This window comes from Moesziomyces antarcticus (assembly GCF_000747765.1).
Source record: "Moesziomyces antarcticus DNA, scaffold: scaffold_v10003, strain JCM 10317, whole genome shotgun sequence".
In the NCBI taxonomy this organism is placed as follows: Eukaryota; Fungi; Basidiomycota; class Ustilaginomycetes; order Ustilaginales; family Ustilaginaceae; genus Moesziomyces; species Moesziomyces antarcticus.
In genome coordinates, this window is record NW_014639007.1 from 698,907 (window position 1) to 725,575 (window position 26,669).

At 61.3% G+C, this 26,669-nt stretch overlaps 10 protein-coding genes across 10 annotated transcripts; 3 read left to right on the top strand and 7 right to left on the bottom strand.

Annotated features, from left to right (window-relative positions):
• Nucleotides 1-184: 184 nt before the first annotated feature.
• Nucleotides 185-1,000, top strand: PAN0_003c1724 (uncharacterized protein; the record flags this gene model as incomplete). Its single annotated transcript, XM_014802682.1, has 3 exons — nucleotides 185-652; nucleotides 730-870; nucleotides 935-1,000. The coding sequence occupies 3 exons, from the start codon at nucleotides 185-187 to the stop codon at nucleotides 998-1,000; spliced, it is 675 nt and encodes a 224-aa protein (XP_014658168.1).
• Nucleotides 1,001-1,116: 116 nt separating this feature from the next.
• PAN0_003d1725 (uncharacterized protein) lies at nucleotides 1,117-1,920 on the bottom strand (the record flags this gene model as incomplete). The annotated part of the gene is made up of 1 exon (XM_014802683.1): nucleotides 1,117-1,920. The coding sequence occupies one exon, from the start codon at nucleotides 1,918-1,920 to the stop codon at nucleotides 1,117-1,119; it is 804 nt and encodes a 267-aa protein (XP_014658169.1).
• A 455-nt stretch (nucleotides 1,921-2,375) lies between these two features.
• PAN0_003d1726 (developmentally regulated GTP-binding protein) lies at nucleotides 2,376-6,591 on the bottom strand (the record flags this gene model as incomplete). The annotated part of the gene is made up of 7 exons (XM_014802684.1): nucleotides 2,376-3,848; nucleotides 3,952-4,257; nucleotides 4,484-4,660; nucleotides 4,776-4,938; nucleotides 5,192-5,331; nucleotides 5,431-6,442; nucleotides 6,521-6,591. The coding sequence occupies 7 exons, from the start codon at nucleotides 6,589-6,591 to the stop codon at nucleotides 2,376-2,378; spliced, it is 3,342 nt and encodes a 1,113-aa protein (XP_014658170.1).
• A 928-nt stretch (nucleotides 6,592-7,519) lies between these two features.
• Nucleotides 7,520-9,707, top strand: PAN0_003c1727 (CBS-domain-containing protein; the record flags this gene model as incomplete). Its single annotated transcript, XM_014802685.1, has 2 exons — nucleotides 7,520-7,585; nucleotides 7,662-9,707. 2 exons carry the CDS (start codon nucleotides 7,520-7,522, stop codon nucleotides 9,705-9,707), a joined length of 2,112 nt encoding a protein of 703 aa, XP_014658171.1.
• A 119-nt stretch (nucleotides 9,708-9,826) lies between these two features.
• On the bottom strand, nucleotides 9,827-12,613 carry PAN0_003d1728 (uncharacterized protein; the record flags this gene model as incomplete). Its single annotated transcript, XM_014802686.1, has 1 exon — nucleotides 9,827-12,613. One exon carries the CDS (start codon nucleotides 12,611-12,613, stop codon nucleotides 9,827-9,829), a length of 2,787 nt encoding a protein of 928 aa, XP_014658172.1.
• Nucleotides 12,614-12,826: 213 nt separating this feature from the next.
• Nucleotides 12,827-15,659, bottom strand: PAN0_003d1729 (uncharacterized protein; the record flags this gene model as incomplete). The annotated part of the gene is made up of 3 exons (XM_014802687.1): nucleotides 12,827-13,187; nucleotides 13,385-13,452; nucleotides 13,731-15,659. 3 exons carry the CDS (start codon nucleotides 15,657-15,659, stop codon nucleotides 12,827-12,829), a joined length of 2,358 nt encoding a protein of 785 aa, XP_014658173.1.
• A 202-nt stretch (nucleotides 15,660-15,861) lies between these two features.
• On the bottom strand, nucleotides 15,862-16,680 carry PAN0_003d1730 (breast carcinoma amplified sequence 2; the record flags this gene model as incomplete). Its single annotated transcript, XM_014802688.1, has 1 exon — nucleotides 15,862-16,680. The coding sequence occupies one exon, from the start codon at nucleotides 16,678-16,680 to the stop codon at nucleotides 15,862-15,864; it is 819 nt and encodes a 272-aa protein (XP_014658174.1).
• Nucleotides 16,681-17,175: 495 nt separating this feature from the next.
• PAN0_003c1731 (f420H2 dehydrogenase) lies at nucleotides 17,176-18,143 on the top strand (the record flags this gene model as incomplete). The annotated part of the gene is made up of 2 exons (XM_014802689.1): nucleotides 17,176-17,452; nucleotides 17,542-18,143. 2 exons carry the CDS (start codon nucleotides 17,176-17,178, stop codon nucleotides 18,141-18,143), a joined length of 879 nt encoding a protein of 292 aa, XP_014658175.1.
• Nucleotides 18,144-18,331: 188 nt separating this feature from the next.
• Nucleotides 18,332-21,556, bottom strand: PAN0_003d1732 (armadillo repeat-containing protein; the record flags this gene model as incomplete). The annotated part of the gene is made up of 1 exon (XM_014802690.1): nucleotides 18,332-21,556. One exon carries the CDS (start codon nucleotides 21,554-21,556, stop codon nucleotides 18,332-18,334), a length of 3,225 nt encoding a protein of 1,074 aa, XP_014658176.1.
• Nucleotides 21,557-22,056: 500 nt separating this feature from the next.
• PAN0_003d1733 (MCM-domain-containing protein) lies at nucleotides 22,057-24,789 on the bottom strand (the record flags this gene model as incomplete). Its single annotated transcript, XM_014802691.1, has 1 exon — nucleotides 22,057-24,789. The coding sequence occupies one exon, from the start codon at nucleotides 24,787-24,789 to the stop codon at nucleotides 22,057-22,059; it is 2,733 nt and encodes a 910-aa protein (XP_014658177.1).
• Between the last annotated feature and the right edge of the window lie 1,880 nt (nucleotides 24,790-26,669).

Consider the following 26,669-nt stretch of genomic DNA (forward strand, 5'->3'; position numbering starts at 1 on the left):
GCTTCTGAGTTGGCACCACACAATGGCTAGCGCTGCCGAGTGAGCTGTTTGCAGCCGGACCTGTGAATATATATACGCCTGCGCTCAAGGCGGAGACCGTCACTCGCCCTCAGCATCCCCCAATATCCGCCCCATCGCCACTTCTTCATCGCCTCCCCATCCTCTCCCCGTCGTTATCGCCAGCATGTCCGCAATTACGCCTCAACAGCCTCCTGCGCCGCATCCTCGCCAGCCCGATCCTTCTGGTGCGCTGTATGGCGACGTTCCTCTTTCGGTGCCTCGTAGGTGCAAGGATTCGCCTTACGTCACCATTCTTTCGCGCCTCGACGGTGTGACCGCCTATACTATGCGACGCGCCAACGACAGCGAAGATGTAACTGTGCAATGCAAGATCGATACGCGCAACGAGTATCTCTTGATGGTCGGCACCACGCTTCATTACGACAAGTCCAATAACAACGAGGCTCGGATTAGGTGTGCCTATGCCCCGCTGGCGCGTGTGATCGCTCTTCAGCAGCCGTCGACGGACCTGGATCGCTGCATGGTCGACCATGCCAACAACAATCCACTCGACAACACGGCGGCCAACCTGCACTGGGTGACGTTGAGCTTCAAGCTCAACGTGCAGAGAAGGCCGCCTTCTTCCGGTTTCGTTGGTGTGAACAGCTCGTGATTGCAGGAGAGGATAACGGCACGTGCGAGCATCGCGAGACTACCGCCGTCATCTAGAACCTGATCACGCGGCTCAAGTGCGGGTCTCAGCTCGACAAGACGCCGCATCTGCTCAACCAGGTCGGCGTCGGCGCGAATTCTCGTGTGTCTGAGGCATGGATGCAAGCCAGCCGCGTCGAGGGATCCCCGTCGACAGCGGTAGCGGAGGAGTCTTGGTCATGGTCACGTCGACGTGACACAACGTCCGACGGCGGTCAAACAGCTGGCTTTGACAGCTCAGCACGTACTGCTGTGCTACAAGCCAATGCCCCTTCAACGACCCCTGTAACGATGCTGTCTTGTCTCGCCATGTTACACACTCGTCGAAGAGAAAGAGCGATTGGCATTGCTGGTCTCGAATCTCTGCGTACATGTAGTGACAGTTGCAAACACGCTGCTTTGCGTTTACGAAGACTCGCCCTTGGCGCCGTCTCCACCAGTGGCAGCACCCGTGCTGCCGGCAGCCGTGCTACCTCCAGCAGCACCCGTACCTTCATTGCTGGAGCCACCTTGGCCCGCACTTACGTTGGCCGAGTTAGCAGACCCGCTCGGCTCTTCTGCGCCTCCCGTAGTAGGTGAGCTCCCGTTTGATTCTTCTGCGCCGCTCGAGCCCTGTCCTTCCGGAGCAGGCGAGCTTGCGTTGGGCGAGGTAGACGGGGCAGACGGATCGGCTTGCTGGGGTGTCTTCGGAGCTTGCTCCTGCCCCTCTTCCTTCTCCGGTGGCAATAGCACAACTCCCTTGGAACTTGGCAACTTGGCGCCCGGGTTCGCATTGCCGTTCTTGTCGTAGGTCATGCCCTGCCAGGTCACTCCTGCTTTGGCGAACTTCTGTTCCTGCTCGCGAATCAGCTGCGCCGCATGTGCCTTGAGCATTTCGCGGCTCTGCTTGTAGTACTGCGCATTGATCTGCGAGTTGAAGTACGACTTCTCGAGATTGTAGTTCGTCACGATCCCCATCACTGACAGCAGTGTGGGAATCGCCAACAAAGAGCCATAGTACCCAAACACCTCGATGTCTCCTGGTCGTGCAGGTATGCCTCGCTTCTCAATCTTGTCGTCTACATTCGGGCTGGTCGAAGAGGAACGTCGAACGACGCAAAAACCTTTCTTGCCCTTGCAAAATGAAGGTTCAACATCGCTGGCGATGGTGGAGGCCAATACGGCGAGTGCGACCGTGAGAAGCAGGATCAGCTTCCGTACCGAGCACATGGTTGCTTGCCAGCTCGAGAAAGGACAGTGGGAAAGTGATGGTTTTGAAGGAACGATGTGATATGCCTCGGCTCCCAACCTGGGGCGCGAGAGAGGTGGGTCGCCTCGAATTCATCGAATCCCCCTAGCACTGCACGCGGCTGGCGTTCCGTTCCAACGAAGCAGGACAACCCCCACCGCATCACCCGCAACACACAATAGGCACAAAAGGTTCAGAGAAATGAAGCCACACAATTGTTCGAGATGAAGGATGCGGCGTTGCTCGAGCATTTTTGCCCGAGCACTGATTTTGAGACGCATTAAAGTGGCGGGCGCACGCGCGCGGGGCGACCGGGTGGGTTGCGACCGAGATGAGATCTCTGCGATGGTAAATACATGAGCTTAAGCAGTGCTTGCTGGAAAGGATGACAAGGATTTGAGGGGGTTTGGAGTGTGGGGGCGGAAAGGCGATCGCCCTACACGGGCTGCGCAAATGCCTGTGCGGGGATCGCATTGCTGGCTTTGAGGTTCTGGAAGTTGGTGTGCGCCAAATTGTAGTCCCAGCCGTTCTCCTGCAGACACTGCACGGCAAAGGGGTAGATGAGGCCTGTCTGCGCGGCGAGCTGGAGCGACATGGCATGTTGCTGCTCGTTGATCTCCGCTGCGGGGGCCTGGTTCTGCAGGTACGGCGGCAGTGCTGCACCTCCCGCAACTGGCGCACCCGGCTGCGGAATGGCGGGGTTCGCCGTGGGCTGCTGCGCCGCCTGGAAAGCTTGCGTCTGCTCGGCAGTAACATCGCCGATTGTCAGGCTGTCAGGCGCCCAGGCGGCGGGGCTCGAGTAGTGGCGCACCACCAGCTGGTCCGACAGAATGACGCACGGCCAGCCGGCAGCTGCTGCAGGGCTGCTTGGCGGCACAGGCGCAACGGCAAAAGTGCGGTCGAAGGAGCGGATGCCTTGGCTGGGTGCTTCGGCGTACTCTCCGTGCACATTAATGTAGAGGAGCGCCTCAGGTCGCTCGTCGCCCTTGAGGCGTGCTCCAATCACGTTGTTGGGCAATACCCAAGCGTCGACGACGAATTTGGATGCGTCGGTGAGCGGATGCGATGTCTTTGGCAGTTTCTTGAGGCAAGCCAGGATCGAACCTGGTCCGTGGTGCAGCGACTGATTGCGCATCTTGGGAGCGTGAACGCGCATGAGGTTGCGGTTGCCGAGGTCCTGGTAGCGATCAAACGTAAGCTCCTTCTGGTGAGGCATGGTGTGCAGGAAGCCTGCTGCACGAGCCCTTGGAGGCGGGACCACGTTGAGACAGTACGAGAACTGAGCCTGCGGCGCATAGACCTCGCCGAGCTGGGAACGGTCGGTGTCGTAGAGCGTGAAGTACTTGGAAAGGAAGTTGGGCATGATGGCGCCGGCTTCGGCGTCGACAAAGCCCGGCTTGTTGGGCACGGGGAAGTTGCGCAAAGGGACTTGGGCTGCATCCGCCTTCTTGGACTTGCTGGACGATGGCAAGTTGGCGAAGCCCGATTCGGTTGGCGTCACGGGCTTTTGGTCGAGCATGGTGAGCTGACGGAACTTGGACAAGACCTCACGGCGGTATCCCTCCTCATTGCCAGCTGCGACGGCACTGGTATAGACAGGGTTGCCGGTGAGCAATAGCTCCTTGAGATTGGCCAGCTTGCTCCTGCGCGAGGCGAAGGTGTCGAGATCTTTGGTCCACTTGAGCTCGTTGCCTTCCAGAGACAGGTTTTGAAGATTGGGCAAGTAGACGGGAAGCGAGCTGACGGGACCGAGGCTGCGCAGTGCGTTGTTGGCGAGCGAGATGGTTACGACATCGGGATACGTCTCGGAGCAGATCTTCCACATGGCGTTGGCGAGCTCCTTGGGAGCCCCGGGAACGCCGGGAGCTTTGACACCCTCGGACTGGAGGAGTGGATCCGCACGCATGCTCTGATGGTAGCGGGAAGACGCGGAGGGACCAAGAAGAGTGGAAAGAGTCAGTAATGTCGCTCGAGAGGGCGAACGAGCGGGTGGAATGGGGGCAACAACGTACCTCAAGGTTCAAGAACTTGGCCTGCGCATTCCAGCGCGATTCGAGGAAGCGCTTGATGAGAGAGACGACGTTCTGTGTCTTTGGCATATCGTTTCCGGAGAAGATGATGCCACCGCCTCCGGGTATGCGGCCGCCTCCCTGTGCTTTGGATGATGAGATGCTTTTGAGGACGGAAGCTGTGTTGCCAGCTCGGAGTCCGTCATTGACGTTGATGGCAGCCTTCTTGCCTCTCCCTGCTGGGCGGTTTCCGAGAGGATTGGCTCGCTGGCGCGCTATGCGGCCTTGTAGAGAGTTTCCGGACCCGTTCTATCGAGAGGGTGCGATGCAAGGGACAACGCGAGGTTGTGAGGAGCGGGGTGTCGATCGAAGCGAAAGATCAGTTGATTGCTCTGGTGTTTTGCAGGAGTGTAGCGACTGCCAGTCGTTCGGGCGGCCACCATGTGACCTGGTTGCGAGGGCGACTTGTTGGACAAGAGAGCCTGCGGAAAGATTGGCGATCAGTCGACTACGAAGGAAGGATGGAAGAACTTACGTGATTGGATGGATCGGCTCCGCCGCTCTTGTGGCCTCTCCTCCCATTGCGGCTGCGGCTCGGACCCGCGGCGTCGCGCATGCCGACGTCGCCATCGACGACGAGACCTGCGCCGCGCAACGCAGCGCCTGCGATTGTGTGACCACCGCGGCCGCCTCGACTCGGCATGGTTGCGCGCTAATGCAGATGCGGTGGGTGTGTATGGGTAGAAGTAGGACTTTACCAGCGGAACTGGTCGATGTGGGGGGTGCGGAAGATGTGCTTTGAGGATAGGCAGGCGAGACTAGCGTACGGACGCGACAGGCGGATGCAATGTGCGATGATGGACGTGCGATTCAGGCCAGCCCGACTGCGTTTGTGAGTGGCAGACTCGGATGTGGTCGTGCGGCGAGGTTGGCGCGCGCTGACCCGCTGACGACGCTGCGACGACGAGGGCGTGAAGATTACGCAGAGCACTGGAGGAAGCTGATGAGAGTGTGCGATGGAGACACGCGATTAGAGAGGATGGTGGTGGTTGTAGGTCAAGAGGACAAAGGATGGCTGAGCCGACTCAAAAGAGCAAACGAGATCCGAGTCGAGACACGCTCAGTCTCGTTGCCGTACTCAAAAAGCTCCGCATCCCAGGCACGCCAGCTTTAGCCGCCCTCAAATTCTGCAGCCCGACTTTTGTGACCCATTTTAATTTTTTTTGTTCTCGCTCGAGCGCACTTTTGCTCGCGACGCAAATGCGCACCACTCCTCCACATCGGCGCAGGTGCTCGCAGGTGCTCGCTGGTGGCAGCTACAAAGGGGTAGCTGGTCTTTTCAGGCGAGTGATAGATACGTGGCAGATTACATATGAGATGAGGCTAGAATACAATGATGCAACGAGGAGAGGGGACGCAATGAAGCAGGAGGACGAGAGCCGAGCCGAGCCGAGCCCAGCTTCACTTTGTAAAGATGCTGACGACGTCGTCGCCGGCGACAATGTGATTGAGGCCCACCTTTTGGCTCGTGGGGAACTTGCTGCTCTTGCCGTAGACGAGGGCATACTTGAACTTGTCGACGAGGGCGCGATGGACCTGGTGACAGACGTGTTCGATGGTGGCGCCCTTGCGCACCACCAATGGATCCGAAAGGTCGGGACGCTCGCCGCGCTTCTTGGTGTAGATGCGGTTCATGCCGAGCTTGTCCCACATGATGTCCTTGAGATAGTCGATGTTGAGGTCGGCTTCGACCGAGATGACTACCGAGTTGGGCTGCCTGGCGAGCTTGTCCATCTGTTCCATGCTGATCGAGTCGATCTTGTTGTAGACGTAGAGGCAGGGGACGTAGTTGCGGTTGCCGAGCACGACGTCGATGAACTCGTCGACGGTGATGTCTTCCCTGAGCATGACGTCCACGTTGTGCATCTTGTAGCCTTGGAGAATGGAGCGGATCATCCTCTCGTCGATCTTGGTGAGCGTGAGGCCCATGGCCTTGGTGATGACGATGCCTCCGGCATTCTTCTTGCGAAGGACGACATCGGGCTTGGACTTGTTGAGACGGATGCCGACGGCCTCGAGCTCCTTCTCGAGCAGCGCACGGTGGGTGTCTGGCTTTGTGGCGTCGAGCATGATGATGATCATATCTGCGGTCTTGGCGACGGCGACGACCTGGCGACCTCGACCCTTGCCCTCGGAAGCGCCCTCGATGATACCAGGCAGATCGAGGATCTGGATCTTGGCACCTTCGTACTCGAGCACACCTGGCTGACATGTGAGCGTGGTGAATTCGTAGGCTGCGGCTTCGGACTTTGTGTCGGTGACCTTGGAGAGGAAGCTCGACTTTCCGACCGAGGGGAAGCCGATCAGGGCGACACGTGCGTCGCCCGACTTCATCACGTCGAAGCCCTCACCGGGCTTGCCGGACTTCTTTTGAGGCTCGAGCAGCTCATGGCGAAGCTTTGCGATCTTGGCACGCAGCTGACCGAGATGGTATCTGTACGAATAGGGGTTGGAAAGGGCAATCAGTATGGGATTGGTCAAGTTGGCAGCACCAAACGATATCTGCACTTACTCTGTCGCCTTGTTCTTCTGGGTCCTTGCGACCTCATCTTCGAGCTCCTTGATCTTCTCGACGACACCCATGTTGACAGATCAGGTTGTGCAAAGCAAGTCGTAGGGATGCTGTTGCGGGGACGGGACCGTTGAGCGTTGAGGAGGAAGCGCCGATGTGAAGCTTCGAGTCGTTGTGGCTGAGGCGCAGCTCGGAAAAGTTGCATTGCGGCCATTTGTTTAAAGTGTTAGGCTGGAACCACATACAAGCTCAACTTTTTTGGTCGATCAATGCACGTGACCCGATCTAGGTCCGATTCATGACTGCCTATCAGGCAAAGATACCCTCGAATAAGCCGCCGGGCAACCAAGCTTAAGCTGCTGTGGACAAGGCTGAGTAGCGGCGGCGCAGCTGAGAGGGCGCAGGAGCAGTGAGCCACCGCATCGATATGCCCTGGCAGCGGCGAAGCCAGAGCAGGCACCGCAAAGGTCCGGGAATCGAGCGCGGCGCAGTTGCGGAAATTGCGAGAGCAACACGGAGGCTGGACTCCATTGCGCAGACCTACTCAGTCAACGAGAGGGCAAGAGAGTGAGCGAGCGCTTTGGCCCGGCGAGTGTTGTTCTGCGGAGCCAGAGAGCGCGTCGACTCAAAAACACACCCGACCAGCTCAGGCACTGATCTCACGCTCCTCACCAAACAACACACGCACTCAACCTCGAACACATCCGCTCTCGCTTCTCTCCCGCACGCCTCGCCTAGAAACACACTCTTTTTCCATTTGCATTTCCACATCGCCGGCTGCTGCCTCGCTCTTTCGGTCGCCCTCTCTGTACTCACCTCTATCGTTGCCTCCCCCATCACGCCCGTCCGCCAGCCGTTGTCTCTAGCGACGACGCCTCCACCATCCTTGTCGGCTCGCCGTGGATGTCGCGCATCCCCCTCCCCGTACGCCAAGAGGATTCATCTCCTAGCCCCTTGCAACCCTCCACCAACCTTCCTCGCTCCACATCCACCTCCAACATGAGCTCCACCTCAAGCTTCCGCGACGCCACCGACACTCGCAAGAGGCAGTCCAAGCGTGACGAGGTGTGTATTTGCGTCCGTTTCCGCTCGCCTGAAGAACCATCTGTACTGACGTTTGACTTTGATACTTGTCCTCCAGGCCATTCGCAAGAAGATCGAGGGCGAACTGCAGCGCAAGTCGGGCAAGCCCGCTACGCCTATCGCCTCGCGCCGCACCAAGCGCTCGGCGCGTCCTCCCGTCGCCGCCGCCGGCACCGTCTCGGCGCTGCGTCCGCTGCCCGCACTCACCGTTCCGCAGTCCATCAGCGTCGCTGATGCGAGTCAGCTGTGCGCTGCCAAGCGCACCGACTGCGTGCTCGTCGTCGACGAGGAGGAGCATCTAGCCGGCATCTTTACCGCCAAGGACCTTGCCTTCCGTGTGGTCTCGGCTGGCCTCGATGCACGAAACACGCCCGTGTCCACCATCATGACGCGCTCGCCCATGGTCACCCGCGACACCACCTCGGCCACCGAGGCGCTCAACACCATGGTCACGCGCGGCTTCCGTCACCTTCCCGTCTGCAACGAGGACGGCGACGTCGTCGGCCTGCTCGACATTGCAAAGGTGTTTTACGAGGCGCTCGAGAAGCTCGAACGTGCCCACGGCTCCTCCCAGAAGCTCTACAACGCCCTCGAGGGCGTCCAGAGCGAGTGGGGCGGCTCGGCGGGCCCGCAGCAGGCCATGCTCCAGTACATCGAGGCGCTGCGCCAGAAGATGAGCATCCCCGATCTCTCGTCCATCCTCGACTCGCGCACGCTCCCCTGCTGCGTCGGCGTGCGCACCACCGTCCGCGAGGCGGCTCGTCTCATGAAGGAGCACCACACCACCGCAGTCTGCGTCATGGAGTCCACCGGCACCGGTCCGGGCACCGGCCAGATCGGCGGCGGTGGCGCCGTCTCGGGCAAGATCGCCGGTATCTTTACGTCCAAGGATGTTGTGCTGCGTGTCATCGCTGCGGGCCTCGACCCCAAGACGTGCTCGGTGGTGCGTGTCATGACGCCGCACCCCGACACCGCCCCGCCCTCGTTGACCATCCAGGAGGCGCTGCGCAAGATGCACGACGGCAGGTACCTCAACCTGCCCGTCGTAGACGTCGACAGCCGTCTGGTGGGCGTCGTCGATGTGCTCAAGCTCACCTACGCCACCTTGGAGCAGATCAACAGCATGAACGACGAGCAGGCAGGCGGCGACGGTGCTGCGGGCGGTCCCATGTGGAACCGGTTCTGGAACTCGTTTGGCCAGTCCAACTCGATTGCGGGCGACGACGAGTCGGCCGTCAGCGGCAGCATGCGCCACTCGGAGAGCCAGTTCGAACCGCCCACCCCGAGCAAGCTCGGTGCGGGCATTGCCGACATCTCGTCCGATCTCCACCCGAACGATTCGGCCAGTGCAGTCGGACATGCGCTCACCGGCGATGATGGCGCGAGCGCCATCGGCGTTCCCTCGTTGGCGGCCGTCGAGGCGGACGATGGCACGTACCTGTTCAAGTTTGTCACGCCCAGCGGCAGGACGCACCGCTTCCAGGCGCGGTACGATAGCTACGAGACCATCCGCGAGATCGTGTGCATCAAGCTCGGTGGCGATCCCTTCTTCGAACCTGTCCCCGCAGCCGCTTCTGGCGCAGTGGAGAATGGTGAGGCAAACGGCGATGCGCAGCCGGCCGTCAACGGAGCAGCGGAAGTTCCGGATCCGAACGACTTCCAGCTGGCCTACACCGACGACGAGGAGGATGTGGTGCTGATTACTGCGGATGGTGATGTGCAGGATGCAGTCAAGGTTGCGCGCAAGCAGGGACGCGACCGTGTGGTGCTGCTGCTCCAGGGCGGACGTGGATGGGACGAGGCTGCTGCGCGTGCCGGCGCAGCGGCAACTCCGACAACCGCAGCCAGCCAGACGGCAAGGAAACGTCAGCAGACGCGCGAAAATGCAGACGCCCAGCTGCAAAGCGTCGCCGAAGAGGAAGAGCGCGAAGCTGCAGACGAAGAAGTCGCGCCCAAGAAGACTGCCAAGCGCAAACCCGCCGACGAGGAGCTCCTCTTCGGCGTGCTTCCGAAGGACCTCGCGCTGCCCGCCGCAATCGGATTCCTAGGCGTTGCAGTCCTGGCCGCTGTGGCCATCACAAAGTCGGGCTCCAACGCGCATTGATCCGCGCCTCCTCATGTGAATCTATCCGGCCCACTCCTTGGCTCGCTCTCATAATTCAGGTCTGGTTCGAAAATGCTGTGCGGGTGTTGTGGGTATTGCAGCGGGGTATGCGTGTGCGATCAAGGCCGCGACTTTGGCGGAAGCTGTGACTGTGGCGGAAGCTGTGACTGTGGCTGCGGCGGGTTGGGATTTCCCTCCACCGGCGGATCGGGCCCGTGCAGGAGCGCAGCATGCGAGAAGAGCCAATCCCAGAGCGGGTTGTGGCCTCCGGACTCGGTGCGCGGCGACGACGGTTCCTGCCATGGTCGCAGGCTGTCTATGTACGGCCGCGACGGGCGGCTGTACAGCTCGTCGGCGGGCTGCCACGGCATGAGCTGCGTCGGATCGAGCACATCCAGCGGCGCCGAACCCCAGCCCGATGCGAACGCCGGAATCAACGACTCCTCCGGCGTCACGTCCCACACGCTCGTACCGCAGTGCGGCTCGATGGGCACCGAGATCGCTCCGCCGCCGCCACGTTCCGCCGCGCTCGTCGCCGAGTCGAGCGTCTGCTCGACGATCCGACGCGTCAAGCCGGCCAGATTGAGCGGCGAGCTGCGATGCGACTGCCACAGCCTCTGCTCCTCGGCGAGCAGCGTCTCGATGATGCGACTGCCGCGATCCGAGCCCGGCGTCTCGCGCATGGTCGTCAGCGCCGTATGCACCTTGCGTCTGCGCCGCTCCCTCGCCTCTGCATCCATCTCGCCATCCAGCAGCAGCGAGATGGTCAGCGTGAGCGTCGCGCCGAACAGATGCAAAAAGTTGACCCAGAACCCATCAATTACCGGACACACGCTGCGCAGCAGCGTCTGCGTCGACACAATCTGCTCGGCCAGCAGCGTGCACGTCGCACGCTCGCTGTACGAAGAAAGGCTCTTGCGGTTGAGCTTGAGCAGCACGTTAAAAGCTTGCTGATGCAGCAGAGAACGCTGCACCGCCACGATGGGCGGATGCGTGGCGTTGCTCTCGAGTGTGTAGAACGGCGGCAGATCCGCAAGGAAGGTCTCGAGTTTCACCTGCAGCAGCTTGCGGTTGGTGGGCGAGATGGCATCGTAGGTGCCGCCGAGCATGCTCTGTTCGTTGCGCAGATCGATGCTCTCGCGGATGATGTTGGCGAGGCCGATCTGGCACAGCGTGTAGCTCATCTCGCAGTGCTCGTCGAGCGAGATCTCGTCGGTGCGGCCCGCGGCGAGCATGGCGTCGGTGGCATGAAGCGGCTTGCGCGTGGTCATCTGCGTCGGATGGATCGTGTAGGCGCCCTCTCGCTGCGCCGAGCACCAATCTTTGACCACCAGATACCACCAGATGCGCACGCCCGTCTCGAGGCGCACAATGTCCTCGTCCGGATTTGCGGGCGAGGGCATGGCGCGTCCGAGGCGGTGCAGGCCCATGTCGAGTGCGGTCTGAATGGCGATGCGCAGCAGCATGCGCAGGTAGCTGGGCGAGTCGCGTCCGTCGAGGATCATGAGCAGCGCGGTCTGGATCGCTGTGAGCGATCCGAGGCTGAAGGTGCGGTCTGCTGCGAGCGCACGCTTGGCGAGCGTCAGCCACTGGCCCGACACATTGTCGCCGCGATTCTTGAGAGCGTTGATGGCGATGAATTCGGGCGAGGAGTCGCTGGTGAACGCGCTGCCCTTCCACGGGTAGAAACGCAAGCCGAGGCGCAGCACCATGAGGTAACGCGCGAGATCGTACATGCCTTTGGGCGAGAGCAGGCACTCCTCGACCGAGGCGAGCGTGAAAAAGTCGATGTCGCGCTGGAAGCTGGGCATGTGCACGATGCGGCCCACCCAACTGTGACAGCGGACGTTGAAGGTGTGGATGAGGGTGTCGGCGATGAACTTGGACGGGATGATGCGCTTTGCCAAGGTGAGGATCTCGATGCGCTCGTTGAGCGCCGTGGGCAGCGCAAAGTAGGCGTTGGGTGCATCGGGAGGGATCTGGGTGTTGGAGACGTTGTTGATCTGCTTGGCCATAGCCTTGCCGTGGCCCGGCTCGGTGACGCGCGGATCGGAGGCGGCGAGCTTTTCGAGCGTGGTGAGCGACGTTTCGGTCTCGCCGGGCAGCTGGTCGTCGTCCGAGTCAAAGGAAGCAGCGGTGGGGCTGGCGTTGTTGCGCGAATGGCTGTAGTCGAGGTCGGACGGAGCGGATGTCTGAGAGCCACGCGAACTGGTGCCGAGCATGTGTGAGGGGATCGAGCGCTTGTCGGAAAGCCGTTGGCTGGAAGAGGACGAGTCTGGACGGGGCGAGGAGCTGCGACGGTTTTGGCGAGCCATCATGTCCTCGAGCTCCTTGACGCGTCTGCGGAGCGCGGCTATCTCTTCGTCTGGACCGGAGGACGAAGTTGCACTGATCTTGGGGCGCTTCCTGCCGCGGGGAATCCTGGAATCCTTGCGGCAATCGTCGTGGACACCCTTTGCGATGCACTGGTTGCACGGGAGGTTGGTGTCGCACTTGAGCTTTTTCTGGCGGCAGCGCGAGCAGGAGGGTGTGAAGCGGTGGATGTTGGCGAGCTGGTGCTGCTGTTCAGGGACGAGCTGGTGCGCTGGACGCTGTACGGTTGCCGGCAGACTGGACGACGACTGCTGAGCCGAGTACGGTGTCGAGCTGACGTGCGGAGTCGGGTGAGACGGCATTATAGCGTGTTCGTGGTCGGGGTATTCGCTCTTGAGGGGGGCGTGGTGCGTGTGGTGCGTGTGGTGCGCATCATGAGCCGGGTAAGCGTGGTGTTGGTGATGTTGGTGGTGGTGATGGGGATGATGGCGATCAAGGTAGGGCTGCTGATGGTGTGGGGAAGCGGGCCGCACAGCAACGTCGTACGCCGGCGGCGGCCTGGGGTGACCGTAGGGGTCGCCTTGGACCGGCATGTTTGTGTCTATGCTGCCACCGGCATGGGAGGCGAGCCGAAAGAGCGCTGTTCGGATGCTGTGTAATGGACTCGTGTGTTGTCCTTGTTGTCCGTGCGTGGGTGATTAGAAGATCAGACGGTCACGGTGTATGACTTTGAGATGGTGGTGTTGAGTGAAGCGCAAAGTTGCGCCGCGCCGGAGACTCGGGCGGGACAGTGGAGAACGCGAGGATTAGCGGCTCGGCGGCTCCACGGGGAGTCGAGCAGGGCACAGCAGCAGAGCAGCAGAGCAGCAGAGCAGCAGAGCAGCAGAGCAAGGCGCGGCTGTTGCAGTGGTTGGCTGCGACTGCGATTTTCTCGGCTCAAAGTGCGGCACATTCGGAGACGCATCCGCGGCTGCATTTCCGTGCTTTTTGTCTGCCCTGCGCTTCTGCGTGAGTTGCAGCATTGCAGCAGCAGCGTCTGAGATCTGCTGCAACTGAGCGCGGGCGCAAAATTCGGCTTGGTGAGCCGAACCCAGCCAAATTTCCCCATGGCGGTCATCGGACCCTTGGGCTACAAACGTGGGCCGAGCAGCTGTCGCTGCTGCTGCGCTGCAATTTCATGCTTTCAATAAGATTTCAGACGCAGGTTCCAGGCCGCGTCCGATTCGAGTTGGTGAGACATGCCGTCTGCATCGAAGCGGGCGCATCTCGGGGCGCGCGGACTTCTAATTTGTTAGATTTGACAACGCTTTTGGTCGCCGGTCGCCGCTGGGCATCACTTTGCGTGGCAGCGAATCACGCATGACTTCTTCTTCTCAGTCATGCGCCCCGAGCCGGATGTAAGGATCGGAGCGCCAAGGTTGATAGTTTCAGTCTATCCGGAGGAGGATGTGCCGTTGCGCAGCTCGATCGGACCTTTAACGTCGACACCAAGCTCAAAAAGGCGCAGCGACAGGAAAGAGTCACTGAGCCGTGTGTTCCGGATTGCGCTGCAAACCAATACATGCACTCGGGCAAGCTCTTGCAATTCACCACCGAGTACCTTCCCAGTCACTCTACCTTAACATCTTCTTATAATGTCCGTGGACTGTCGACCAAGGGCAATATGTTTCCAGCATGGCGAGTCGTGTGAGACTACGTGTGACTGGCTACTCCGCCGATCTCCTTGTGCACTAGTCTTTCCTGCACATCTCTCAGGGCGCCGGTACCCGCGCCCGCGAACAGTCCCAGCTGGAACACCCTCACCGCCGCAGGTCGTGGCAGTCGGTACAGCGTTGTAGCTGCGGCGGCAGTCACCACTCCAGCGAGTGCACCGTCGGTCCAGTGTCCCAGAATCTTGAACTTGCGCTGCACGTCCATCGCTGACGTAGAGCGGAAGTGGCTCTGCACCGCACCGCGCGTGAGCTCGGCCATACGCTCAGCCAAGCAGAAGCCGGTGGTCCAGATTCCCAACCGCACGCCTTGCTTCAGTCCACCCTTGGCCGCACCCAGCATCACCTTGTAGTTTTTGGTCTTGGAGTAAAAGTACCACCCCTGCACCGTGTCCGGCAGCCGGTGTGCGTTTTCGGCCATAAACACCAGCCCGGCGCGCTTGCCCGCCGTCAACACGCCCGATACAAGACCCAGCCCAAACGCCGTGCTCGGCAATACGGGAGAGATGGCCAACACGGAGCGCAGGATCGATGGTGCGGCAGTGTCGCGTTCGACGTCTTCTAATGGCGAGTGCACGGCATACGTTCGCGCCGAGGTGGAGATCGAATCGTTGCTCGCTGCCGGGGCACCGCCGAAGCGACGGTGCACCTCGAAATCGCGCTCGCTGTCGAGCTGCGTCTTGAGCGTGCTTACCCATTCTTCGAAGCTGCCCGCGCGGCTCAGGTCCGTCAGCGCCTCGTCCACCGACTTGGGCTCCGACGCAGTGCGGCCGGTTGAGGGCAGGTCGGCCTCGTCGCGCGTGACATGCATGTGAGGAGCCACGCCCTTCAACGACGCCTCGCCCTTCTGGCGGCTGGGCACGATGCGCGTCATGGCAACGACGAATTCGTCCATCGTTTCGACGCCAAATGCGCGCTTCGCCACTTCGACGCCTGCCAGCGTCGTGAAGCTGACGATCGACGTCGCGATGAAGAATGCCTTGAGCGACAGGCCGACGGGCGACTGGAAGAAGCCTGTGGGTCCAGACTCGCGCGATGCTTCTTCTTCCAGCGCCTTCATCCGCCGCTGCTCGTCGGCGGGAATGGGCGACGAGAGACCGAGAAAGTCAAGCGTGGAATCCATCTCGCTGTAGTCGATCTTGGAGTCGCTCGGGTGCGTGAGTGTCGTGCTCGAAGCGGTTGCCGCCGCCATGCTCGGAGTTTGGTCCGCAGTCGGGGCTTTCGTGATAGTCGGACTAGCGCTGGGTGCTGCTGGCGAGCGTTTGCGACGCAGCACGCTGGGTAGCGCGCCCGTCTCGTCGTCGAACACGGATGTAGGCGCTGCCGTCCCAGCTGCTCTCTGTGTCGGATTGAGGATGGCCGAGTTCATCTGGCGGAACAGCGCAAATGCGCCCTGTGATGCTGGACCTTCCGCTTCGGCATACGCTACTGAGCCTGACGCCTGCTCGACGGGTGCCGCGGGCTCAGCTCGGGAGAGCGAGTGTGGTGAGAGTGACGCCGGCACACGCGCACTGGATGTTCCTACCACCTGCCCCGAAGTTGCAGCCGCCTTTGCGAGTTCCTCGGCCTCCTTGATCGCTTGCAGCCGAGCCTTTCTCAGGCCATAGATGGTGGCGCCCGTAAGACCGACTACGAAAGCACCGCCTGAAAGTGTAGCGATGAAGGTCTTTTTGTCCGGCAGACGTGCTTGATAGCTTGTGGATGCCTCGAGCGACGCACCTGCGTTCTGATCGTCCGCTCGCAGTGTCGCCATGTTGCCGAAAGCGGGGTAGAGGAAAGAGAGCGCGAAGAGGTGAGGTGAAGGTTGGCTGAGAGCGAAGCTCACGTTGGCTTCAAGTTGGACTTTGTCCGAATCCCGCACCCCTTTTCTTAGCCGCACCGCTGCCGCTTTTTCGGAACGCGGGACAGGAGTGCCGTAAACGGCTTTCATGGTTGCCCCTCGACGGCCTCAATCGAGCGTCCCTCGAACAACCAGCTCAGCGATCACATGCGGGACAGAGCTGAATGAGGTAGAGGTATCCATGTTTGATGTGCAAGCGGTACAAGTACAATTCTGTGATGCCAGTGGCAGGGACGAGACCCACGGCGAGTCCGATTCTACTCGATTCAGCTGAGCAGAAGTAGACTTGCGTTCAATCGAGCTGTGCGAGCTGCTGTTCGAGCTTACGCTTCTTGCTCTGCAGCGTCTCGATCTCGCCTCTGGTTGTGATGTTGGCGACCTCAAGCTGGAGCCCGCGCGTGATGAGCTCGGTCCACCTCTTTTCGAGCATGCTCAGCTTGGCGCCTACGTCGGTCTGCTCCTTTTGTCGCAGCCTGTTGACCTCGTTGGTTTCAGCCTTGAGCGCTTCGACCTGTTCGGACAGCATCCGGATCTGCTGCTCCTGCTGAAAGTTCGACAGCCGCCATGCATTGCTGCCGTACCGTTTCAGGAGTTCGATGTTCTTGAGCCGCACGTCCATGTGCCCGAGCTGGGCGTGTGCATTGTCGACGGCAGCCTGCCATTCATCGACCGATGCATCCGCGCCGGCTTCGGGAGCAGAGAGAGTATAGCGATGCGTATCGAGCATGTGAGATGATGGCTGGCCCGAACCGACACGCTCGAGTTCGGCGCGCAGATCGGGGCGTGGGCTGAAGGGGACGTAGGCGGGCGGGAGACGCGAGGAGCTCGGGTCGACGGCAGTCATGGTGGACTGCTCGGCAGCTATCAATGCGTCTACCTTTGCACGCAGACCAGGTTGCAGTTCGAGGTCCCGGTCGAAATACGGCAACGCGTCGGTCGGGGCGAGGTCCACAGGGTGATAGGCGAACGGATCGCGGTGTGGGATTGATGACGAGGCGTTCACCGTTTGTTCAGCGTATCCATTGGGCTGTGCTGTGAATGCCGAGGAAGATGCTTCGGCCGGCTCGGAAGCTTGCGACCCGTTCGAGGTGCTTCCTCGTGTCCTCGCCATGGTCTCGGGGATGTAGACGTCGAGTCGGCACGTCTACGCCGGTCGTGCTCGTGAGATGCGCCTGAAGGTGGATGGAGAGGCAATAGCCTGAGATGAAAGCTGTTCGGAGAGCGTGAGGGGCGAGGGTGATTTGGCAGGGGTCGTATAGGAGTGTCGAAGAGAAGCTAGAGCCAGTGATTCCAAGCATGGACGTTCTCGCTGTCGAGGCACATCCGCGATCCGAGATTTTTGCAAGCTGTTAGGCCGGATAAACTGGCAAAATGTTTGATTTTTTAGTCCCAACCTCGGAGCCGATGCTTGTCGCGAAGACTGGCTCTGCGATCGCACCCGGCCAGTGTGCTCTGTGGCTGGAGGCTGCCAATTTGTCATCCGCCCCAGGCGCACTGTGTGCAGTTCGACATTCTCCACCTCTCCGCAACAGCATCATCACCACCATCTCTCTTCACTCTCTCCGACACAGACCACCTCGGCACGGTTTCTTGCAAGGTGAACATCATGTCGGCTCGATCGCTCGTCTCCAGCTCGCTACTGCGCGCCGTCTCGGCCAGGACCGCCACCTCGAGCGTGCGCGCATCGGCCGTCCCCATGGCCCTGCGCGGCTTCGCCTCGTCGGTCGCCCAGTCTTCGGCACGTCCCACGATCCAGGGCGATGGCAAGGGTGACCGCGTCAACCCTGCCAGCCCCTTTGCTGAGCCTGCGGGATCCAACCCCGTCGAGAAGTACAAGGACATCGCAGGCCCGCTGCACGACTTTGGCTCCTACATCACTTCTTGTAAGCCTCGACCCTTCCCAGAGCTCGGTACAATCGCATGAAAAGAAGGTGAAATGCTGACACTCTTCCACTTTGTTGATGTCGCACAGGCCTGCCCAAGTTCATCCAGCAGTTCAGTGTGGTCAAGGACGAGCTGACGCTCTACGTTGCGCCAGACGCCGTGGTCCCCACCTTGACGTTCCTGCGCGACCACACGCAGACGCAGTTCCGTGCGTGCATGGACATCAGCGGCGCCGACTATCCCACGCGCTCGCAGCGTTTCGAAGTGGTCTACCACCTGCTTTCTGTGCAGTACAACGCACGCATTCGCGTCAAGACCTACGCCGACGAGGTGCACCCCGTTCCTTCGGCCACCGCCGTCTTCCGCGCCGCAGACTGGTACGAGCGCGAAATCTGGGACATGTTCGGCGTCTTCTTCATCGGCCACCCAGACCTGCGCCGCATTCTCACTGACTACGGCTTCGAGGGTCACCCGCTCAGGAAGGACTTCCCGCTCACCGGCTACACCGAGGTCCGATACGACGAGGAGAAGAAGCGTGTCGTCTCGGAACCGCTCCAGCTCACCCAGGCATTCAGAAACTTCGAGGCCAACAGCCCTTGGGAGCAGGTGGGCGAGGGTGAGAGCTACAAGCCCAACGAGTTCAAGTTGACCCCGCCCAAGCCAAAGGAGGACGCAAAGGACAAGAAGTAAATTTCGCACCCACATCTTCCCCTCATACTTAACGCAGCCTTGTATCCACCGTCCCGAGAATCGTGTTCTGCCTCTGTCTGCTCTGTCTGTGGAAGCCGTACACGTGCGCACACGTTTGGCACTGTTCAAAGAAAGCAGACTCGCGGTTGCCATTGCACAAGAAACTCATTGAGCTGCTGATCTTTCGATCATGTCTTGGCGTCGGCATTCAACTTGTTGAGCGCCGACTTTGCGCGCTCGCGCACGTCGAGCTCTGCGTCCGACTGAGCTAGTTCGGCGACTTTGACATCGAGCCCGAACGTAGTCAGTCTTGCTTTTGCCTCGGAGTGCAGGTCGGGATACGCCGCGTCGGCCTCGAGCTGCGTCGGCGGCTCCGCGCTCGACTTGGGCCTGGAGAGCAGATTGCCGATGCACCTCGCGGCTGCGACGCGAATATCCTTCCACGGATGGTTGCAGAAGAACGCCAGTGCGTCCATGATGTTGGGTCTTCTCAGCAGCAGCTTCCTGTGCTGTTCGGTTCCCGTGGCTACGTTGACGAGCACGAAGGCGGCCTGTTCGATCACGGCAGCGCCGGGCTCGCCCGCACTGCGGCCTTCCCAGATGCACTTTTCGAGCGTCGCCATGAGACGTGCGCCGCCGCCCATGCCATCCACCATGAAAGTCACGTCGGACTCCTTGGACGCCGCGGCGTTGCGCAGGATGTTGAGCGCCTGCTCCTTGAACACCATCTCCACCTCGGCGTCCTCGCACAACGCGGCCACAAACTTGAAGTCGAGCTTTTCCATCACGTCCACCTTGAGCGCCGTGTCCGAGTGCGACAGCAGATTCTTGAGCGCCCACAGTGCGTGCAGCCTTAGCTGCTGCGAACCAGATAGCCCGGCACGCACAGCGCGAACCGCATGCTCCTTGCCCGCACCCGGCACACTGCTCGTGTGCATCGTGGCTGCAGCCGACAGCGCGTAGTACTGATCCTCACCCTCGTCTGCGCGAGGCCGCGACCCACCATGCGCCAGTTCGACCAGGCTGTCCACACCCCCGAGCTCCTGGATGAGCTTCTTCATGGGGCTAAAGTCGAGCACCAGGTTGCAGATCGCTGCCGTCGCCTCGACGCGCACCACCTCTTCCTCGTCCGCATCCCGCAGCAGCGCAACAAGCTTGGGCGCCACACCTGCATCGACGATCGATGTGCGCAGGATCGAGAGGCTGCGCGAGAGCGCGCGCGTCAGGCGGCACGCCGACACACGCACACCGAGCGCCGGGAAGCTGATGCTCGACACCACCATGGCCAGCACGGGCGGCTGCACCGAGTCGATCAGCTTGCGCCGCGGCTCGTCGTGCTGGAAAGTGAGTGCGGCCAGCGCCGTGAGGCACGCCTCGCGCAGTCGGATCGCCGACTCATCCACCGTCGGCGGCGCTACACCGATTGTGTTGTCCGCCCTCGGCTTGGTCCCCGCAATGCTGCCCAGGATCGCGGCCGCCGCCGTGTTCGAGCGATCCATCTTGGCTGCAGGGCCAGACGGCTGGCTGCGCGTGCACGCGTGGTCGAGCAAGAGCGCGAGCTTCGACAGCGCGTCGTAACTCTCGGTCGCGAGGTTCTGCAGCGTGACATTGTCAGCCACCAGGCGGGCAATGGCGAAAGCAGCCTGGATCTGGATCTCGACGTGGCTGGAGCCTTGATACTGGGATGCGGACGCACTGGTGGTAGCGGCTGGCGCGGCCGAAGGCGAGCGGTCGAGCAGTTCCATCAGCACCTCCAGCACGCACTGGTTGGTCTTGGCGCTGAAGGGGTGGACCTTGATGATGTTGGCGAGGCAGCAAAAGGCGGCGAGCCGGACGTTAGCGCTGCTCGTGTGGCGGAAGTTGAGCAGCACCGACGTCGGGAGCAGGCCGGATGGCGAAAGGCACTTGAATAGACGCGCAGAAGCCTCGGGCTCATCGCGCGTCAGCTCCACCAGGCAGTGCAGGGCAGCCTCTTGTGCTTTCACGAAGCCAGATTCAGCAGCGGCGAGCAGGACCGTGAGAAGGGTGGGTGGGCCAGTTGAGGCGAGATCGGAGGGTGCGCGGAGCTGCTCGACTTCGTCCTCGGTCCACGGCGGCAGGGGTGGCGTGTCGAAGGTGCCTGCGTGCTCGACATCCTTCATGCGCGATCGAGAGCGCGAGCCTTTGCGGATGACCTCGGCTTGCAGCTGCGAGGAAGAATGGCTCGCGGGGACTGCTTCGCTGCGACCCCGGGCTCCTTGTCCGAGCTTGAAATCGGGAGCAAAGGGGCTTTCGACGGCGCTAAAGTCGAGGATCCTCTCGCGACGCTGCGAGATCTGAACTGCAACCGATGTGGAACTGACGGCGGGTGCGTCTGGTGCATAGCCCGGGATGAACAAGGTGCCGGAGAGGATTGCGCAGATCATTTCGACGATGCTGAGGATCTTGGTCTTGACGGTCATGGGTAGGCGCTCGACATCGACGACGGCCTGCGGACCATCCACACCCGAGGCTTGGGCGCCATCGTCGATGGGAGTAGCGGAGGAGCTCGCGCCCGACCTCATCGGCGACGCTGCATGTGAGGTTGCTGAGGAGGGTGGACGCATTGCAGATGTCTGCTCCTGCGGTAGTTGGCACATGAAGAGAGGCCCGAGCAGCAACGCAAGATTGGCAGGGTCGTAGACTCGAGCCAGGAAGATTCTGGCGAGACGGCGAAGCTCGCGCTGCTGTTGAGCTTCCGACTCCACCTGGTCGTGTCTGAGTTTGTCGCGCAGATTGTCGTTGCTGGCGCTGTTCATGAGGACGTCCTGGATGGGGACCGGCGATGCAGGAAGCGAGTCGCGGCTGCTCTTGCCAAAAATTTTGGAGGTTGCGGCATAAGCGCCTGGGTTGGATATGGCTACGCCTGCCGCCGCAGGCTTGGTGCCCCAGCTGGAGCCGATTCCCCAGCGAGGACTCGGAGACAGCTGGTCAGCGACGGACAGGAGGATGGATCTCAACGCCCTCAGGACCGACTCGAGGAGCCGAAGTGTGTCAAACGAGCCAGTGACCGGGTCGAGAATGTGGCGTCCCGAGCGGTTCAAGTCGTGGGTAAGATTGGTGAGGCAGGCGAGCAGCGCGTCGTGTGTGCCGGATCGCATGAGCTGGAGCATGGTGGAATGTGCTGGCGTGTTGGCGAGCGAAGCGACGATGGTCGCCGCGAGGCTGACGAGGTCGAATGCATGAGGAGTGGCGCCGAGGTCGACGTGGAGCAGCTCGACGAGCTGCTGGATGACGCGCGTATGGACGAGGCTGGACTTTTTGGTGCGCGAGCCGATGACGGCGTTGCGGATGGCCTTGAGTTGGGAGATGGCGCGTTCGGGGTCGTCGAGGTCGAGCTGCATGGGCAAGGGCTGCGAGGTGGCCGTTGCGCCGAGGAAGGAAGGGAGCGCCATCGTCATTGCACGCGGCTCGCACTCGGCGTGTCGAGCAAGCGAGTGCTTCAAAGATGTGGCTGCCGATGCGGAACCAAGCGATGCGGATGATGGTCGCGAAAGTGTGTTGGAGGGCGAGAGTGTCAATGCGCCGGTCGTATGCGCCCGGCATCCCCGCGTATTTCGCAGCGTGTGAGCTTTGAGACGCGACTTCTCTCGGTTGCTGCTCTCGGGCAGTGTGTGGGCGTGTGCCGAAGCGCCCGTGCCGCTACTCCGCCGATCCCGACAGCGCGCGTGGGTTGATTCATGTGGAGACCCTCGCCCCGCTCTCCCACTTGAAAGACGCTCATTCCTCCACAGGCACACTGCACGGCGAGATCAGTAGCAAGCAGACGTTGGGAACAAATGGTGACCAATTCAAGCAAAACACACGACGAGACAAGAAAAAAGGGAACCGGGAAAGCAAGTCTCTTTGTAGACTGAGACTGCGGGTGCAAGGGTATAGATGGAGGCGATAGCGATCAGAGCTTGAACACCATGTCTTCGCTGAACATGATGCTGTTCTCGCGATGCATCTGTTCGAGCACCTGTCGCGCCTCGTTGCTGTCGAAGAGGTCTTCGGTGCGGCGACCTTCGTTCATCACGGGCAGCAGATCGTCGAGCGGGATCGCATCCGTCTCTGCCAGTCGGCCGTCGGACGCGAAGAGCAGGTCCGAGAGCGACTCCTTGAACGCCTCGATTCGCTGTGCCGACACCGCCCGCGGTGCACTCGGCGGTGGGGCCTGCGAAGGAATGACCACCTCGACGTCGAGCGACCTCATCGCCTCGAGCGCATCCATGTCTTCCTCGTCGAGCATCTCTTCGTCCATGCCGCCCGGTCCCACCATGGCGGGCTTGGGCTTGGCACGTCCCGCTGCTGCCGCACGCGTCGCATACGAGCCGTTGGATCGTGCCGAGCGCTGCGACGACACAAACGCACCTGCATCGTCGTCGTCGTCGTCGCTGCTGTGCGCGTCTTCGCCGTAGCGATCGCCGCCTCGCCTGCCGCCACCGCGACTGCGACCACCTCGCCCCCGGCTGCCACCGCGGTAGGCTGCATTTGGGTCGGTGCGCGCTGCCTCGTCGCCGCTGTCGTCGTCATCGTCGTCGTCCTGGTCCTCGTCGTCGCTCATCGGGCTGTTGCCTGTGCGGCGTCGCTTGTTGGCGGCACGACGGCCACCCAGCACCTCCTTGAACAGCGCAAAACGCAGGATCTCCTCGGCCGCCTCGGCATCGCGCTCTTCCACCTTGCTGCTCAGTCGGCTCTTGGCGTGCGCCGTGGCGAGACGGATGAGCGTCTCGAGTGTACGCGCGGTGAGCGGCGACGTGCGCTTCTGGTTGCCCGACAGCTCGTCGTTGCGCAGGTTCGAGTAGACGTTGACGATCCACTCGGCTGCACCCTTGGTCAGCACGGGGTGGATACGCGACTTGGCGTACTGCACGTACTTCTTGATGAAAACGATCGACAGCACCTCCTTCTTGTCGTTGCCGCGGCCCGAGCCCGTCACGCCAGAGTGCAGCAGCGGGTTGTACTTTTCAAATGGCGACGTGTCGCCGAGCATCGCGGCGCCGTCGGCATCCGTGCCCTCGGGAGCGCCCACATCGAGCGCCTGGTCAAGGTTGTCGACAGCCGGCGTGCCCTCCTCGAGGCCGGGCTGGAGGTATCGGTGCATACGCAGCACGTGCTCCGAAATCATGCGGTCGCGCTGCTCGTCCACGTCGTCGGTCACCACAAACAGCAAATCGAAACGCGACAGCAGCGAGTCCGGCAGCGCAATGTTCTTGTGCGGGTCCTTGTGCACGTCGTACTGGCCGTAGATCGGGTTGGCTGCCGCCACGACCGAACAGCGCGCGTTCAGACTCGTGTGGATGCCCGCCTTGGCGATGGTGACCGTCTGCTGCTCCATGACTTCGTGGATCGCCACACGGTCGACGTCGCTCATCTTGTCAAACTCGTCGATGCAGATGACGCCGCGATCGGCGAGCACCATGGCACCTGCCTCGAGTCGACGCTCGCCCGTCTCCTTGTCCGTCGTCACCGCCGCCGTCAGACCGACGCCACTCGAGCCTCGACCTGTGGTGGCGATGGCGAGCGGCGCCGTGTTGAGCACGAAGCGCAGCATCTGCGACTTGGCCGTCGACGGGTCTCCGACCATGAGGATGTTGATGTCTCCACGGATGTGCGTGCCGTTGGGCAGGTTCTTCTCCTCGCCTCCGAGCAGCAGCAGCAGCACGGCCTTCTTGATGTACTCGTGGCCGTAGATCGACGGCGCCAGCGACTGCGAGAGCAGGTTGAAGACGTTTTTGCGCTTGGCGATCTTGTTAATGTTGCGGATGTCGGTGTCGGTGATGTGCGCCTGGGCGATGCCGCCGCCGGCCTTGGAGGAGAGCAGGTTGATGTTGTTGCCGATCATGAGCGTGCGGAAGGTGGACGACGAGCTCTGGCCGACGCGGTTGCCGAGCGAGCGATACATGCCGACGAGCTGGATGCGGTCGCCGGGCTTGCAGCGGTCGACCATGTCGTCGTCCATGACGACGTCGATGCTGCGCGGCAGCTGGCCGGGTGGGGCGCGCTCGGGCATCTCCTGGATCGAGATCATCTGGTGGTCGCGGAACTGACTGTGGCCGTACTCGGTGGTGAGGCGGTTGCCGCTCTCGTCCTCGGTGGGGTAGACGGTCGACGAAGGGGGCAGAGTGCCGTACATGGTGGCATCGCGGTACTCGCGCTGGTGGAATTTGGCCGTGTTCTCGCAGTAGTGGACCGACTTGAGGATCTTGGGGCGCACGAGCGAGCAGCGCGTGACGATGCCCTCGAGACTCATCATCTTGCCGAGGTGGATGCTGCGCAGCGTGCGTGGGTTGACGTGGTGGTCACCGAAGCTGCCTCGCAGGCCGATGTAGTACTGCTTGTTCTTGATGTCGTCCTTGATGGCGTTGTGCGCCAGCTCCACCGAGACGTGCAGAGCGGCGTCGAAGGCCGGCAGGAACTCATTGGGCTCGTTCAGGAGGCCTGTGGCGAACTCTCGGTTGTACGAGCGCAGGTCATCGATGTTGATGATGAGCCGGCGCGCATCCATTCTGAGCATGCGACGCACTGCATCCTGGTATTCGTCCTTGGAGAGAAACTCGGAGAAGACTCGCTGCCTGTCTCGCAGCAGATCATCCTGGAAGACGGGCAAGTCGAGGTTGCTGCCGTCGTTGAGTGCCTGACTCATTGCGGCGGCCTTGTTATAGGGGAAGGGGCGGCGGCTCGGGCGGGGCAGTTGGCACTAAGCCCAGTGTGTGTGAAGTTGTGGCGCCGCGGTATCGGTGCTGACGAGGAAGTCGCTGTTCTACGGCGTATGAGGGTTGAGGAAACGAAGGAGATGATGCTCGAGGATGATGGGCGATGGAAGCTCCCGATGAGTACGAGAGAGGTGGTGAGTGGAGTGCAAGCAGCAAGGAAGCGCAGCTGTGAAGCACAAGCGCATCCGTCCGCCTTTACTTCCCTCGCGCTCGACTCCTCGATTTGGACAAAGTCGGTCGGGCGCAGTCAAAGCGCATCGAGCTCAGGCAGAAGAGCGAGAAAAACACCCACTCAACCAACACTGGCGCGCGCGTCTCTTCTCTCGCCTCACTTCCGCACTGCGCAACTTTCCGCGAAGCGCGAGAAGCAATTTACGCGAACGCGTCCGAGTCGCGTACAGACTCATTAACGCGTCAGACACCAATCCTGCCGCGTCGCTGCCGCGTCCCACAACCGGCCGAAAATGCGCATCTCTGCCAACGCGGATTTCCTCGACCTGTTAAGACCAAAGCCTCGGCCGCGAATACGATTAGGCTCTGTGCAGCAGTTGTGATTGGATCGAGACAGGCTGAGCCACGAGCATCGACGGCCAGTCCAGTCACAGGTGTCGAGGATACAACTTTGTACGTTGAAAGAGAGGATGATCACCACGAGCTCAGTCGCGAACGGCGAGTACACGCACGCTAGCCGCCGCGTTTCGGAAGAGCGAGCCGGGTGACGTGCGATACTAGACGGCTTCGCGTCCCAGAGGCGAGCCGCACCTAGCTAGCTGCCGCCGTAAGCGAGACAAATTTCAGCACCAGCAGGGTCCATCGACTGCCGTCCTTGTGCGTTTGGTACTGCATCCGAGACGACGCGGCAACTTTGAGGCCTTTCACTCGCAAGCCCCGTCTTGCAAGTGAGACTGGCCCTTGATTAGCGCCACAGCGACAGGGTTGAGGGCACGACCTGCCCTTGCAAGCACGCGATAGTGTCGGCCTCATGTCTGCTTCGATCTTTCATGAATGGCCTGCCTTGATCGCATATCGTAGTCTGCGGCTCTGCATGCCCTTTGATCCCCTCGCAATGCGATGCGCGCTGCAGGCTGCATAGAGGGCAGCGTCGCAAAGTTTGCATTCCACAAGACGGACGGGAAGACGGCTCGGAGAAAGGGGACGAAGCGAACTCTTGGCTGAGTTGAACACATTGTGTGCAGCAGCTGAACAATTCGCCGAGTGCCAATCTCCTCTGCCCCTCCTCGCTGCAGTCTCGTCTGCGGAAAAGACGCAAGCGAGACGTGACGTTCCTGCGTGGCCTCCCGACAATGTCCAGGAGCTGGGACGTGCAGCGCTTGCTTCGGTTAGCCCCTTCGCTACCATGCGCTGATCTTGGTGGCTGTCACACCAGCTTGTACTGTCGTGGCCTGACCACGCCTCCCGAATCGATCTGTCTGGCCCAGTTCATGGAGAGCGCGCAGTCAACAAAGCGCCGGGACCCCTTGTCGAAATGAAAGGGAAGTTTGCGGCGACTCAAAAAAAGAAAAACTGGCAGGGGGCTTGGAAACGTGCGGATCGCTTTTCTCGTCGGAGTCGCAAAAATCGCAGATTCGAAAAAGCAAGAGCTCCAACTCGCCGACGCGGACGGCCGAAGGTGTCAGCGTCAGCACGAGGACCGCACGGTGATTTGATTGCCGGCTTGCACACGCTCTCATGCTGTTGCGTTTGAGGAGCCTCGTGGTCGGGCATGCATGCAGTCCTCCCGCCTTTCAGCCCGGTCAAGCGGACGTAGCACTCTCGCACAGCCGCATCTTCGCCCCCCTTCGGACTCAGC